Source organism: Notolepis coatsorum (assembly GCF_963971535.1).
Source record: "Notolepis coatsorum genome assembly, chromosome: 1".
Taxonomy (NCBI): domain Eukaryota; kingdom Metazoa; phylum Chordata; class Actinopteri; order Aulopiformes; family Paralepididae; genus Notolepis; species Notolepis coatsorum.
The window spans coordinates 181,676,507-181,692,577 of NC_140165.1; the positions used below are offsets into that span (position 1 = coordinate 181,676,507).

A 16,071-nucleotide genomic window follows, 5' to 3' on the forward strand; every position below is an offset into this window, starting at 1 on the left:
GTGGTGGGATGTAAAAATGTGAACAATTTTTACCCCCGGCTGTGTAGACTGGGATACATACTGTTGGTGCTTCCTTCTTTTCTATTAAAAAGAGTTGGAGTTAGGAAGCATCACACCCCTCTTGTCGTTCCCCTGGGCGCCTTGGGGATTCAATGACAGGTCTAAATAGCCTGTTCATTGATGTGGTTGTGTCCTGACGCACGTATAGTGCTAGCTCGGGGTGTTCTGTAATCAGGCGACTGACTGGCACGCCTTGGTTGCTTGAGGTTAAAACGGCGTTTTTATAAAGCAACTGGGATGGAGGTTTTTCCTCTTCCGACGACCTGTTTTGGTTGTCGACGGATTCTCGTTCATATCTGGGGGATGATGACGGAATGGATCTGAACATATGTAGAGGGGTCTCACGCCCAGGGGGTGGGCCACCGGGCGCGGTTCGCACCGAACGTCTGGGTGGCGCCTTCTTTTCATGTTTAAGATCAACACGCATATCTGCCCCTTCTCCTGGAGTAGGCATGTCGGCGTGGTTAGGGCACGGGACTGGTTCTGGTCACGCTGGTCCGGATCAGTTAAACCTGTTGTCCGCCGGGGATGCAGATCTGCTGTTCTGGTACCCTGAGAGACTTGGGCTTTTTCAGGGGGAAAATGCCAGGTCGGTCCGGGTGTCACAGGGTTAAGCGCTATGGAGACCCTGGTTGGGTACATTTTGTACTCTGCACTGTCGTAATGGCTTACGGCCATGCCAACCTGTACACGCTCGATCTCGTCAGATCTCGGCCGCTACGCAGGTTGGTCCTGGTTAGTACTTGGTTGGGAGACCGCCTGGGAATACCAAGTACGGTGTGCTTGGGGCTGGTTCTCCATTCTTTTCGCTCCTCTCTCACACATGGCGAAGAGGGGCCTGTTGGGGTGGTCTTTGACCTCCTCTGGTGACCCTGTGCTTCCCGTATCGCCGGGCCCGGTCTGAAGTAGGGATGGGTATCGTTAGGATTTTATCGATACTACTACTCTTATCGATACTGCTTAACGGTTCGGTACTTTATCGATACTCTTATCGGTTCTTTTAGATTATTATTTAAATATATTTAAATTTAAAAAAAAATTATAAATTATTATTTGAACGGCTTAAGGCTATATCTGTACTTGATATTTGTTTGTTGTGTTGCATATTTGAAATAAACTTCAATCAAATCAAACCCCCCCCTCTTAAAAACCTGTGTTTAACCTGGCCATCTATAAAACATCATGCTAAAACTGTGAAACAAATGTCCTACTCCCCTAAAGAAAGAAATACATAGCAAACATGACTCAGTTATGCAATAGTGCTGCTGCTTTTTATTTTGTTAAAATCTTTTAGTTAATAAGACTACAAAATGACTACAACGATTTCACGACGTTTTCCTGTCCACGCCGGAAGTGCATCGGATACCTACCTTAACGTTAAATTTTCAACAACGGAACAGATTGTTGCTAATTAAACACTTCATGGAAACGGAGTAACGTTAACGCTATGTCGAGTTCATACGTGTAGTGTAGTATGAACTCGGCGAGTCGGCATAACGTTAACGTTAGTCAGTTTCAGTGTTGCTGGATGGTACACTCTATTAGCTCCGTAGCTAACGTAGCTAGCCACGTTAACGTTAAATGTTCAACAACAGAACAGATTGCTGCTAATTAAACACTTCATGGAAACGGATTAACGTTATCGCTATGTCGAGTTCATAAGTGTAGTGTAGTATGAACTCGGCGAGTCGGCATAACGTTAACGTTGTTGCTGGATGGCACACTCTATTAGCTCCGTAGCTAACGTAGCTAGCCACGTTAACGTTAAATTTTCAACAACAGATTGCTGCTAATTAAACACTTCATGGAAACGGAGTAACGTTAATGCTATGTCGAGTTCATACGTGTAGTGTAGTATGAACTCGGCATAACGTTAACGTTAGAGTGTACCATCCAGCAACACTGAAACTGACTATTAGCTCCGTAGCTAACGTAGCTAGCCACGGACAGGCACCTCCAGTGGACTCCCTACCCGTGTATGTGTGAGTGTGAGCGGCTCGCGACAAGTGTGTGTAAGGGCTTGCTGCGGCTCGCTTCTCGTGCAGAGACAGAGAGAGGAGAGATAGTTTGCAACGTTTAAATTCCTGGAAAAAAAAACTCATAATAATAATACTTTCTCGAGTATCGATAGCAGTACCGATAACGTCGGAGCTTATTAATACTCCGGTTTTTTCTAATTCAGTACCGGTTCCCGTTTAGAACCGGGGTCCGGGGGGCATCCCTAGTCTGAAGTAATGTTTCGTCGACCCGTAGGCCTGGGTTAACCCTTTTTTGAAAACTTAAACACTTGTACTGCGGTATAGCCGGTGTATACCCGCAGGTGTGTTTTGGAGTTTTTTCTTGAGGGGTTATAGGAACAACCACTGCATTGGGTAACGCCAAGGTGGTTGATTCCCTGGTGTGTTGGAGCAGTGTCAACTCCCGGGTTACCCGGTTGAGGGTGCCCCTGCACGTTCATGACGTCTGCCAATCGTGTCAGCCTTCTCTGCCTCAACCCCTGTGGGTGGGTTTTTTTTTTTAAATGGAGGCTTGGTCATGCAACAACGCCAGCATACGCCCCTTCTGCCGGGGCGGCTGTTTTCAGCTGACTCCTTTGGCGCCTGTCTCGTCCGCAGTGCTCCAGGCTCAGGTTACAGCCTGTTGCCTGGTTTTTCCCCGGTGCGCTGCCTGCTTCCGTTAGTTAACCTTTTTTGTGTGCTTACGGCCATGCTGACTGCCTGTTCTGCAGGGTCAGTGTGCCAGGCGGTGTACTATTGGGGGGACAGGGCCCGCTCGGCTGAGGGGCCTTTGTCCGAATACGCTGGCGATGTGGGGGGCGGGGTCACTAAGTGCCCACCTGGTGGGGTCTTGATGCTGGCATCATGGACTTCTCCGGGCCCCCGTTCCAGGGGGTCCAGTCCCTTTGGTGGGTCTGGGCCTTCCTTCGCGCTCCGCTGCTACGGCCTTGCCACGGGGTTGGGTTTGCCCTTGACCCCGTGATTCTGGGGGCAGTAACGAGGTTGTTCCCTCCGTTAGTTCCCGGGTGGCATGCGGGTTGTGCGTGTGTGTAGTCGTGGGGTCAGGCCACGGTCTGCTCACCCTGTGCGTTGAGTTGCTTGAGTGCCTCTTCGCACGGTCGGGTCCGTCGCCCTCCCGGGAAACCTCCAATAGGGGGGGTGCCCTCCATTAGGGGGGGTCGGGGGGGCTCGGCCCTCCCTGTTCTGATGGTTGTGGGGGGCCTTCAGCGGGGTGTATTTGTCGGCCGGTGGCTCCCGCTCGGCCTCCCTTGTGCATGAGTGACGCCGAGCGGAGCCACTATGTCACAGAACGTTAGGTTATAACTATAACCAAGTTCTGTTAATAGTGGTGACGCTCGGCGTCCGACGCCGCTGCAGCCCTTGATCTCGCCTTGTGGTGAAAGCTTGGGAAGGAGGCGAGGGGGTGGCCCCACCCCTGCTTATATGGGAAGCTGATAGGGGTGTGGTCAGACAAATATTGGGATATAAAGGTACATTGTGGTCTTTATTCAGTGCGCGTGCACATGCGGGGATAGTGCATGAGTGACGCCGAGCGTCACCACTATTAACAGAACTTGGTTATAGTTATAACCTAACGTTCTTAACAGTTCCTAACCAGTTCGAAACAAGGCGGACATTAATAAAATTTGCAATCAATCAATCAAACCAATAACACATGCTCACTTCATTCATGCCTTGAAACAGCGCACCTCCGAGCTGCTTCCACATGGAGGCAACTTTTTAAAAAATTTGTGGAACTACTTTTTCTGCGGATGGTTGTCAATAAATCATGAATTAATGTGTGTTTATTGTATAGCAATAAGGTTGGATGAATTCGGCCATTGTATAAAAGCATTACATCACACGACAGAGTGTGTTATAGAAATTAGATCACGCCTATGGGGGTCTAACGACCCTCGGCTGCGCCTCGGGCCTAACAACCACCCATAGGCGTGATCTAATTTCTATAACCCACTCTGTCTCGTGATGTAATGCTTAAATACCATGTACTTTGCACAAGCCTCAAATACCGGCATGTAACTCGAGAACCGCTGAACGGGTTTTGTCGCTATCGACAGGCAACAAATAAGCCTTCAATTCGATATATATATTGTATTACAAAATATGCACACCCGAGCCACTAGGGGTCACCAAAGTGCCGGTTGCAAAAAGTCAGAAAAACGTCCCATATGTGGGACGTTGCAACTTAAATTAAATTAATACGGACTGTATTGATCTATTTGTGACATGAAATAAAACTCGGCCCGGTCTTAAGAGGTTAATGTAAAAATAACCTGAACTATCCCTTTAAGAGTAAAACGGGTATTGAAATCTAAGTAAACCTCTCTCCTTTTTTCTCTTACGCAAAAGAATGTGATCGTCACTAAAGCTTCCTCCAACAATTATGAGCAATGCATGCTGTACGGATGCTGCCAAAGACAGAAATACTTGACAACCTTTGCCCTTACTTGTGTACCGTGAGCAGAAGAAACATTAACCTCCATTTACTAGAAAACACTTGGCTTGTTGCTTAACCAGTGAACATTGGGTGAGTAACAAAAACAGGAACACCACACAAGGGATGTGATGATCCTGTTTCTCACCCAATGTTCACAGGTCTGGTGGACCGATAACAATATTGGGATTTTAAAACAATAAAGCCGTAATAAAAAAAAGTACAAATACTTAAAGGAACACGCCAACTTTTTGGGAAATTTGCCATCTAGGTGCAAATCCAGAGCCTGCAGGATAATGAAAGACCCTCACCACCCCAACAACAGCCTGTTCATGCTGCTGCGGTCAGGCAAACGCCTGCGAACACCAGTAACGAGGACAGAGAGACTTCGGCTCAGCTTCTTCCCTCAGGCCATCAGAGCCTTGAACACTGAACACTCCACGCACAAGCACACATGCGCACACACACAACACACACTGTACACGCTCACACACTAGCAGCCACTTTAACATGAGCACACACACACTCATGCTGCACACGCTCACACTTATGGACACTTTACAGAAGGAAAGGTCACTTTAAGAATAGTATAGTATAACTTGAGATTGTATAATATAGCATTGTATAGCAGTGTACATAAAGACCCAGTGCCTCATCCGTAGCTAACAGTGTACTGCACTACCACAGGACATAGCATGTCCTACCATGCTCTGTAAATAACTCATGTACAGATACCGATATGCCCTACTTTGTTACTTGTTTATTGCACACTGTCGCTCTATTGGTTGGATTCTTATTATATATTATTACTATTGTATTATGCACATCGTTGCGGGCAAGAGCCCCCGCATTTCACTGTATACCTGTATGCCGTGACAAATAAAACTCTTGTATCTCTTGTATCTTGTATCTACCCTGGAGTTAGACAAGCAGATACATACCCTTTTCTTCTCTGTGCATGCATTAGGCTTAGGGAACAGCCGCACCATTAGCCTAGCTTAGCGTCATTCACTGGAAGTAGGTGTGCCAGTGTAATCTAGTTCCCAACAGTCACGAAATACACAGTGCAAGTAAATTATGTTTCCAGTTCACACATATCCATTTTATTTTTTTTAAGTACTGAAACACTTGCCCTGGTCCTGAGGTTGAATAAGGGATAGAACTCTCTGGAATCTAGACTCTCACCTGTGAACATGAGCTGGGTGGTGTCGGCTACAGAGATGACCACCAGCCCTGCCATGTTGGAGGCCAGGCCGACCAGGGCCACCCAGGAGTCCTCCAGGCAGCGCTGCATGGCCCTCAGCCCCAGCAGGCTCCCCAGGTAGGACATGTGCTGTGCCGCCGAGCCGTAGCCGATCAGGGCGGGGCCCCAGCACAGCGGTGCGCTCAGCTCGTAGAGCACGTACAGCCCACGGCTGCCGAAGTGCACCGTCACCACCAGGAAGAAGCAGAGCGTGTACAGCCACAGCCTGCGGGACCGGCCTCCATCCCCCGTGGAGTAGAGGCGGTAGATGGCGCCGTAGTGGCGGCTGGTCAGAAGCCTGGCGCTGGGGTCAATGTTGATGGTCTCTGGGACAAACAGATAGGTATAGAGGGCCGCGGCTAGGTTGGTGGCCAGGACCAGCCAGAAAGGATTGATGTACCTTGAAAACAAAAGAAGTAGGCTAACAAACTGGAAGGAATGCTGCATTTAAAAAAAGGAGCATTCTACCATATAAATGCAGATTTATTTATGCCCACAATATCACATATCTCAAAACTATCCCTAAACTATAAACTCTGTCACAACCATAATAACCAGTTCATACTGAACAATACATCAAGTTCAAATGTATATTGCAATATGGGGGAACTCAATATCCAGATTGCAGAAACTGTATGGGCATCTTTAAAAGAAAATATTAAAATAACTATAAATGAGAAATGTCATCCACTGACACCATAGGTCCTTAATTCAAGGAGATTGCTCATCACAGGAAATCAAATAGGAGATGGGGGCGAAAAGTGGCTCAGGTGGTAGAATGGTCGTCTGGTAGTTGGAAGGTTCCTGGTTCGATTCCCGCTCCTCCCGGGCAGCGGTTCGAAGTGTTCTTGAGCAAGGCACTTAACCCCTAATTGCTCCTGATGAGCAGGTTGGCACCTTCCATGGTGCCTCTGCCACCGGGATGTGAATGTGTGAGTGAATGGGTGAATGTGAGGAACAAATTGTAAAGCGCTTTGGATAAAAGTTGTTATATAAAGGAAAATGCACCATGGTGTGATGCACTTACATAGCTAGTATGTGCATTCTTACAATACACTCCTGAAAGTGTTTTCAATTACATACACATTTAGATTTCTAAACTTAAAGCTTAAAGATCCAGTACAATGATGTTTTACATAAAGTCATTTAGCATTTAATGTCATAAGTGTCATTTTCTTCAGCCTCAGATGTATAATTTGTTTTGATATCATGGTGTACAATGACTTAGGCCACCCTCTCGGAGTACAGCCAACTCTCAGTAGACTGGGGGGGGGGGGGGGGTGGCCTTCTGTTCATTATACACTATAGATGCTTGATAGGACTATGGTGAAGTGTGAGCACCACTCCGCTAGATGTGACTGATGGGCCAATCAGACCAGCTAGATGTGACTGATGGGCCAATCAGAGAAGCTAGATGTGACTGATGGGACAGTCAGAGCAGCTAGCTGTGACTGATGGGCCAATCAGACCAGCTAGATGTGACTGATGGGTCAATCAGACCAGCTAGATGTGACTGATGGGCCAATCAGACCAGCTAGCTGTGACTGATGGGCCAGTCAGAGCAGAGCAACCCATGTATATGAGATATTTCAGAGGAATCAGATGGATATCTGAAATGGCTTGATTTTGTTTATATCCAGGTGGAAAGACATCAAAGGGTCAAGACATCATGTTGTTCACAACAACAGTTCTAACATTTTGGGTGATTTTATGTCAACATACCTTCTGTTAAAAAACAGGATAGAAATAAACGATTTTCATTGTACTGAATCTTTAAAGCTAGACTTTTAAAAGTATATTGCAAGTGCAACATCTGTTAGAAAATAATGACAACATATTGTCTTGCTACCATTCAGCTCAAGATTGGTCAAATCCTGAGAGTCATACCCTTGTGCACGACGCCATTCCCCTCCAATGATGCTCGCCAACATGCCTGCCAGTCCCAGACAGGCCTCCAGCACTGCCAACCTGAAAGTGCGGGAGCCTCTGTCACTGGTATCAGCCATGTACGCGAAGCAGCCTGCCAGGATGGTGTTGAAGTCTCCCGACAGGCCGCTGAGCAGCCTGCCCAGGAGGAAGTAGGCCACAGGCAGTTTCAGGTACATCACCAGTAGGTAAACCGAAGCTTGGAGGGCGAGGCCCAAACTGGGCAGGACCAGGACTATCCTACGACCCCTCTGGTCGCTCCATGGGCCCAGGAGGGTCACCACCAACAGGCCCAAGGAGAGGCCTGTCAGGTTGAGGTACAGGTTCCAGTGGGCTGTCAATGTCTCCACCTCCTGAAAAGAGAAAGATTTAGTGATGAGAAATGGCCATAGCCCAGTGATTAGAGAAACATGCTAGTGAGTAGTGACCACCAGTGGGTTGCTGGTTCGGATCCCCAAACAGACAGGGAAAATCTAGGCGGGGAAATGAATGAGTGTTAATCTGTGTCTGAGTGTTCTTCAACTTCCTCGATAACTGTTGCCAAAGTGCCCTTCAGCAAGGCACTTAGCTGCTCAATAACTAAACTCACGTAGCCAAACCTCTCTCCACACTACGTTAGTGCTGTGCCAGCGCCAGAGAGAGGTCTGGCTGAACCTATTATCATTCCACTATAGGGGAATAAAATGCTCTGGCTTGTTTGTATTTCTTTAAACCAATCACAATCATCCTGGGCAGCGCTAAGCCCAGGCTGCAGCGATGGCGTCCTTAGTTGCAAAATAGTGTTGCAGATAGCGGAAGGGGAGGAGAATTCCAACTAAAATAGCCAGCCAATGGCATGCTTATACACAGTATCCAGAATACTCAATAACTAACAGTGTCAGACTGGGGTTGAACTGGGCAGCTCCCGGGTGTGAATGTGTGTAATTTTGTGAGTGTGAAGCAGGGCATTGTAGAGGAAAACCAGGAGTTGTCTGTAAAAATTCCTGGATAACACAAGTACCGACCTACAAAGCAACAACAAAAATGGTTTACTTTAATACATTCAACGTGGGGGCGGCTAAGTGGCGCAGTGGGCAAGGCGCTCGGTTGGTGCGCCTGTACAGCAGAATCAGGAAGTATCGGGGGCAGCGTGAGCCTCCCACGTGCTACTCCTCGCAACTGAGAGATCGCGCTGTACAGGTGAAAAGATGCGACGGCTGCCTCCTCGTGTACCGGAGGGGACACGTGATGCAAGGCTTCGTCCACATTGCAGCCGGCCAGTGGGAGGCATGGTCTAGCAACGTTCGAGACAGGGGAGGGGAGAATTGGCAAGGCAAAATTGGGATGGGAGAAAAATAGAAAGATTTGGAGAAAAAGTGGATAAAAATAAAAATAAATACATTCAACGTGGAATTTAATCTCTAAGCTTTCAACCAAGCATTTAGACCTTTACAACACTGTACTGTACTGTGTTACCAGATACGATAAGGTGATCCTAAACGAAGACCTGAATATTTATATAAATAAAAAAGCAGACTCCAAAGCAATAGAGCTTGCAAATCTAACACAGCATATAATAAATGCAACTCACCGACATGGTAATACATTAGACTTAGTGATAACAACTGGGCTAAACATCAATAATATCTCAATAACTGAGCTACCTCTCTCCGACCATCACTGTATATTCTTTGATGCTCAAATAACCCTTACTAAAACTAAAAAAGAAGTCATAGTTCAAAAGAGGCTGAATCAAAGAAAGGCTGACAAAGCTGAATCAAAGTTCACCGATCTTATCAGACTATATGAACCACACAGTCATGACAGCTCTCTAAATTAAATAATAGAAAATCTCAATCATGCATGCACTATCATATGTATTAAATTCTGTGACCCCACTAAAAACTAAAAAGAAGTCGACAACCAGAGCCTCCCCCCTGGTTGAACTATAATGGTGTCAAAGAAGAAAAAAGTAAATGTTAAGCAGCAGAGAGAAAACAAAAACCACTATATGCTGTGATATCTACAAAGATGCTTTAACTGCCTATAACAGAACCATCCGACTAGCAAGGAAAGATTCTTTTTCCAATATTATCACAGAAAATGCTGGAAATTCCAGAGTCCTTTTCTCCACTATCGATCAGCTGCTAAACACTCTCTGCCACCCACCCTCCTCAACAGCTAAATGTGAGGAATTTGCTCAGTTTTTTGAGAACAAAATAACTTCAATCAGAGCTAGTATCATTACTAGTGGAGGTGGAGATGAAACCGATCTCAGTAGAGTATGCAATGTAACCACGAGTAACTTTACATGCATCACACTAAACAAACTATGTAAAACTGTCTCAGAAGCAAACTCCACAACCTCAGATATTGATCCTATCCCCACAAAATTCTTTAAGCGAGTGGCATCTTTCTTCCCAGAGGCCTTTAAAACAGCTGTTGTAAATAGAGCTGCCGCGGTATCGGTATTACCGCGGTATCGCTGTTACATCACGCCCACGCAGAGTTGGCTGAATACCGCATCACCGCTGTTTTTTATAATAATAATAAAGCACACAAGCACACATGAGCACAAGCACAACACACTCACTGTACACGCTCACACACTAGCAGCCACTTTAACATGAGCAGGCACACACTTATGCTGCACACGCCCACACTTATGGCCACCAAGAAGGGTAACTTTTTTTTTAAATGGTATAGTATAACCGGAGATTGTATAAATTAGCATGTACAGAAAGACACTACCAAAGGACCCAGTATGTCCTCCATGCTCTGTAAATAACTTACCGTAATTCCTCTAATAGTAACCGGTATTCAATAAAAAACCGGGTCTCTATTAATGACCGGGTGCACTGTTGAGCTAAGCAATTATAAGCCGGCCTCCTAATACAAGCCGGGTTTCATGTATATTAGAGTTATTGTTGTTATATGCTGGCCTGGCTGTGCAGTAAATACCATATAATGGTATGGTGTTAATGTTTACCAAGAGAGTAAGCCTACCTCAGAATTGTATAAAACGAAGTTATTATTATTATTATACCAGTATTGTGATTGCACTATTTTACTTTATTTAACTTTTTTTGACCACCTGTAATTGCACTGTTTACTACCGTATTTCATACAGTACTTGCTTGGTTTCAATAAATTACCCCAGTCCATTTTACTGGGTTCAAACTGACACAAAATGTTGATTTATTCATTATGATCTGTTTGAAAATTAGAAATATAGGCCTCTCTCTTATACATGCCTCCTCCTAATACAAGCCTGGTATCCGCTACAGTTGAAACAAATACAAGCCGGGGTTACTATTAGAGGAATTACGGTATGTACATATACCGATATGCCCTAACATGTTACTTGTTTATTGCACAATGTAGGGCTGGGCGATATGGAAAAAAATCATATCGCGATAACGATATGATAATTTTATTTTATTTCTCGATATCGATAATTATCGAATTGTTATAAGTATAATTATTTTTTTTTTTTTTTTTTTTTTTTTTAACAACAGATGTATGTTTATTTTGCAGCAATTCTTTGTCATTGCCGCCATCTTTAGTGTTACATCCCCTCACACTCCAGTTCTCAGGCTGCAGCTGGTTTAAAAGCTAAAGTAAACCGGCTTCTCTGCTGGCTGTGGCTCCAGAGGAGTTGAACAGTTCTGGCTCTGCTAGTTTATTTTCGATCTTTTGGCGCTTTTTTGGTGGACAAACCACCGCACATGTGCACTGTGACTCGTGACTGGAGTCTAGTTCTGCTAGCACACATAGCCTACTGTGTACAGACGGTCTCAAAATGTATTTTAAATTAGAAAGCAAACAAAATAAATGGACAAGAGAAAAAGAAATCTGAATTTGGTCAGTATTGTCATTTGGACAAGCAAAGCCATTACTTTAAGTTGCAGGCAAGAAAGACAAGTCTGTCCACTGTCTGGTTTTAAAACTGCCCTGTTGCAGAAAAAAAAAAAAAAAAAAAAAAAAAAAACGATTTTTCGATTTTTATTTTATTTCGATATTCGATATCGATTATTAAAATATATCGCGATATTTATCGTTATCGTTATATCGCCCAGCCCTAGCACAATGTTACTTGTTTATTGCACAATGTTGATTCTATTATATGTTATTTGCACATCGTTGCGGGCAAGACCACCCGCATTTCATTGTATACTTGTATGCCGTGTCAAATAAATCTCTTGACTTGACGTACCCTGCTCTCGTTGGGCTTGCGGCTCTGCAGATATACCCTACTCCTCTGTCGAGGTTCCAAGCGACCCTATTGGGTACCAGAAAAGTCACGTGAAACACTGCAGACCACTGATTGGTCAGAAGAGAGACGCGTCACACGTTGGAGCGTCCTGAAGTGTGTTACCACCAATCGGCAAGCGCGTATTAGGTTTTTACTTCCTGAATGTCAGCCATTGATCAGAGCTCACAACACGGCTAATACGTTAGCTCCCGCCGGAGTGGATTACCGTCGCTCCTCAGGAGTACTAAACGAGGCATAATGATTTTACTGCAACGAATGTTATAATAAAAGCCCTTCGTTCTATACACTTGTCTGATTGAAAACTTTATTAACAGACCGCAGAATGGCACAACTCGGCACGCTCTGAGCAAAGAAAGGAACTGAGATATGAATTGAGTAATGCTTGCCTTGCTATGGTCCGGTAAATACGCTGATGTTATTGAACGTGTAACTATATAACGTTAATGCCACAAAACGAATGCCTTTGTAATCATAAGTAGTAACGTTATAATAAGAAGAAGAAGAAAGGGGAGACCAGAGGGGAGACTTCGAATCCGTGTTTCACTTTCAATAATGAATGCGTGCTTGCCGAATCCTAAACAATATTCATGCTGCAAAGTCATCCTCTAAAGATAGACATTTAGACTAGAGGCAGGCTATATGCTATAAAGAGTAGACTACAAAAAAAGAAAAAAAATGCATTCAAAATGTTTTGTGTGTGTGTGCGATAATAACCGCAGCGGTAGGAAATATTTAGCAAATTTGTGCGGTAAGGAAAACATCAATACCGCGGCAGCTCTAGTTGTAAAGCCTCTATTAATACATTGTCCGCCATGCATTGTACCCATCCTTGGGCCCAGTCTGCCAGTGCTGTAACCCTATGGAGATGTTTACCTTCTTTGCAGGGCTATAACTTTTTAAATATTATAGCTATATCGACATTACTATGGCCCATTCAACATCGGGTATCTATTGTTCCGGATGTGGGAACGTTATATTTTTTCATTCATACATTGTCGTGTTAATACCGTCGTGAATATAAGTATATTTTTTATCCTCTTTTGATCCACCTGATTTTCTATGCTTTTCTCCCCATCCCAATTTAGTCATTATGCCAATTCCCCCCGTCCCTACCTGGTCGTTGTGCGCATGTTCCCCCTACTGGTCGGTACAAGGGAACCCTGAAGTCTACCACATGCTTTCTCCGACACATGCAGAGACAGCCAGCGGCTCTCTTTTCACCTGGCAGCGAGGACTCATTGGTGAAGTGTAACACGTGGGCGGTCACGCTGCCTTCACCACTTCCTGCCTTTCGCTGAGCAGGCGCCCAGACCTGACCTGTAGGCGTCCACAACGCCAGATTCCCACCCACGACTTCCCTCCCGCTAACTCAGCCAAACAAGTTAGTATGACGATCGGCCCAAGCCGCAGGCAATGCTGACTCCGGGATTCGAGACCGCAGCCTCTTGCATTGGTGATGAGTGCAATCACCGCTACGCCACCCGACCGCCCCTATAAGTATGTTTAAGGTTTTCTGCAGTAATTCCTAAAACGGCAGTTATAGGCCCAGACGCATATAGATTATCAATTGGCGTTTCTTTCCTATACACGCTATATTAAAAAAATTCAAATGTATATGATCGGTATACATTATGCTTCATCATGCGTGAAGGAAAGAGGGGGGGGGTCGTTTATAATTCCTTGATCGTCAGTAGCGTCTTTTTTCTTTTTTACTATGGGTCGATACGTTGATCAGATGGATTGCCGTGAAATAAATAAACAATCGAGCTGAAAATAACGTTAGATTCCTCTTACCGTTCGCCGATGAGACTGGAGGAAAAATATTCCAATTCTTTGACGTCGATCTGCTAGATCCATTTCCCGTTTGTATGACGCAAGAAACACCGAAATCATATTGATTATTGCGTTTCGAAAGCAATCCCAATGCACTCGAGTGTGTATCTAGACCCACGTTACAAGATATTACTACCGGAGGATTCTCCCAGATGCACCGAGCGCCACTTCCGGTTTGGCTTGGAGTGTAACTCGCCCGACATCCACCAGGCGGTGGTATTGAGGCGTTGCAATATCAGACAGGGTCCAGCTGCAGTCCCGGAGGGAGGCTGGATGAATTATGAATGCCATGGCGAAAATGTTTTATATTGATCCCAAAAACGAGTTAACTCGTTTCTGGCGCACAACGCATGGCGGGCAATAACGAGTATACTCGTTTTTGGCGCACAATGTGTTAAAGAAACCTAAATTGGATAACAACACAGTAGCAAACCACAGACTAATATCAAATCTACCATTTATCAGTCAAATAAAAAAAAATAAAAAAAATTATCCACTTTTTCTATTTTTCTCCCATCCCAATTCCACTTTGCCAATTCTTCCCTCCCCTGTCTTGAACGTTGCTCGAATATGCCCCCCACTGGCCGGTTGTAGGGAGGATAGAAGCCTTGCATCACGTGTCCCCTCCGATACACGAGGAGGCAGCCTGTCGCATCTTTTCACCTGCCAGCGCGGACTCTCATTGGCGAGGTGTAACGTGTGGCAGGCTCACACTACCCCCGCCATTTCCTGTCTCTGCTGTGCAGGCGTCCCCAACCGACCTGTAGGAGTCGCTGTCTCCAACGTCCAGATTACCACCCATCGACTTGAACCCGCTAACTCTGCCAATTGAGTTAGTATGACGGCTGGCCCAAGCCGGAGGCAACGCAGACAGCCGGAGTCGAACCCGGTGTCTCTTGCGTTGGTGACGAGTGCAATGTCCGCTGCGCCACCCAGCCACCCAATAAATTCCTATCTTAAAGAAAACAACATCTTAGAAGTCTTTCAGTCAGGTTTTAGAAGATACCACAGTACGGAAACTGCACCCACAAAGGTAATTAGTGACCTAAGACTCAACTCTGATGCAAATAAAATCTCCATCCTTATCCTATTAGATCCCAGTGCAGCTTTTGATACTATTGATCACAACATCCTAATAAATCGACTTGAAATGCTTATTGGTTTCTCTGGCTGCGTGTTTAACTGAATTAAAACATATATCAGAGGAAGGATGTTTTATATTAGTCTAGGAGGCCATACATCAGAGAAACATGAAAGCCGCTACAGGGTTGCACAAGGCTGTTTAGGTCCATTACTCTTTTCTCTCTATATGCTACCGCTCTGCGACATCATCAGAGAGTATGGCATAGATTTCCACAGCTATGCGGATGATACACAATTGTACATATCCGCTAGGGCTGATTAACACTTTGGGTGCCGGCCAGAAATCCGGAAAATGACTGTGGATTGCCAGGATTCCTGGGCGATTTGAGCATATCTCATGATCTTAGCGGAGCTATTTCTATATTTTATATTATAACTATGGGGAAATGGTTTGGCTCATTTGACGACGACGAGTTGATGTACACAATGAAAAAAACCGTTTGTTTCTGCATGTCTTCGTTCGTTCACAATTACAAGTTAAAAAAGGTCAACACAGGTAAAAATCCAGGTAGATTCTTTAGAAAAGGAGTTACGGGCACTTTTATGAAAGGTGCGCCGCCGGGGTGATAATAGGTACTGAACGTGTTATAAAGCAATTTAGACTGGGATGGATGGATGGATGGTTTGATTGATAGATTGTTTGATAGATTGTTTTATTGGTTTGATTGATAGATTGTTTTATTGTTTTGTTGGTCGTTTGATTGATATATTGTTTTGTTGGTCGTTTGATTGATATATTGTTTTGTTGGTCGTTTGATTGATAGATTGTTTTGTTGGTCGTTTGATTGATAGATTGTTTTATTGGTTGTTTGATTGATAGATTGTTTTGTTGGTCGTTTGATTGATAGATTGTTTTATTGGTTGTTTGATTGATAGATTGTTTTGTTGGTTGTTTGATAGATTGTTTTATTGGTTGTTTGATTGATAGATTGTTTTATTGGTTGTTTGATTGATAGATTGTTTGATTGATAGACTGTTTTGTTGGTTGTTTGATAGATTGTTTTGTTGGTTGTTTGATTGTTTTATTGGTTGTTTGATTGATAGATTGTTTTATTGGTTGTTTGATTGATAGATTGTTTTGTTGGTTGTTTGATTGATAGATTGTTTGATTGTTTGATTGACAGTCCGACTGACTGACTGACAAACTTGAAATGCAGTA

The 16,071-nt window shown here is 44.5% G+C and overlaps 1 protein-coding gene across 1 annotated transcript in view; it reads right to left on the reverse strand.

Moving 5' to 3' along the window:
- The window catches only part of slc46a1 (solute carrier family 46 member 1), a 78,537-nt gene that overhangs the window by 46,726 nt on the left and 15,740 nt on the right, over positions 1 to 16,071 (reverse strand). Inside the window, exons 2-3 of the mRNA XM_084327832.1 lie at positions 7,643 to 8,034; positions 5,698 to 6,155 (exon numbers count right to left, since the gene is read on the reverse strand). Of these exons, the coding sequence (XP_084183958.1) occupies positions 5,698 to 6,155; positions 7,643 to 8,034 (850 nt within the window). The remainder of the gene's footprint in view (positions 1 to 5,697; positions 6,156 to 7,642; positions 8,035 to 16,071) is intronic.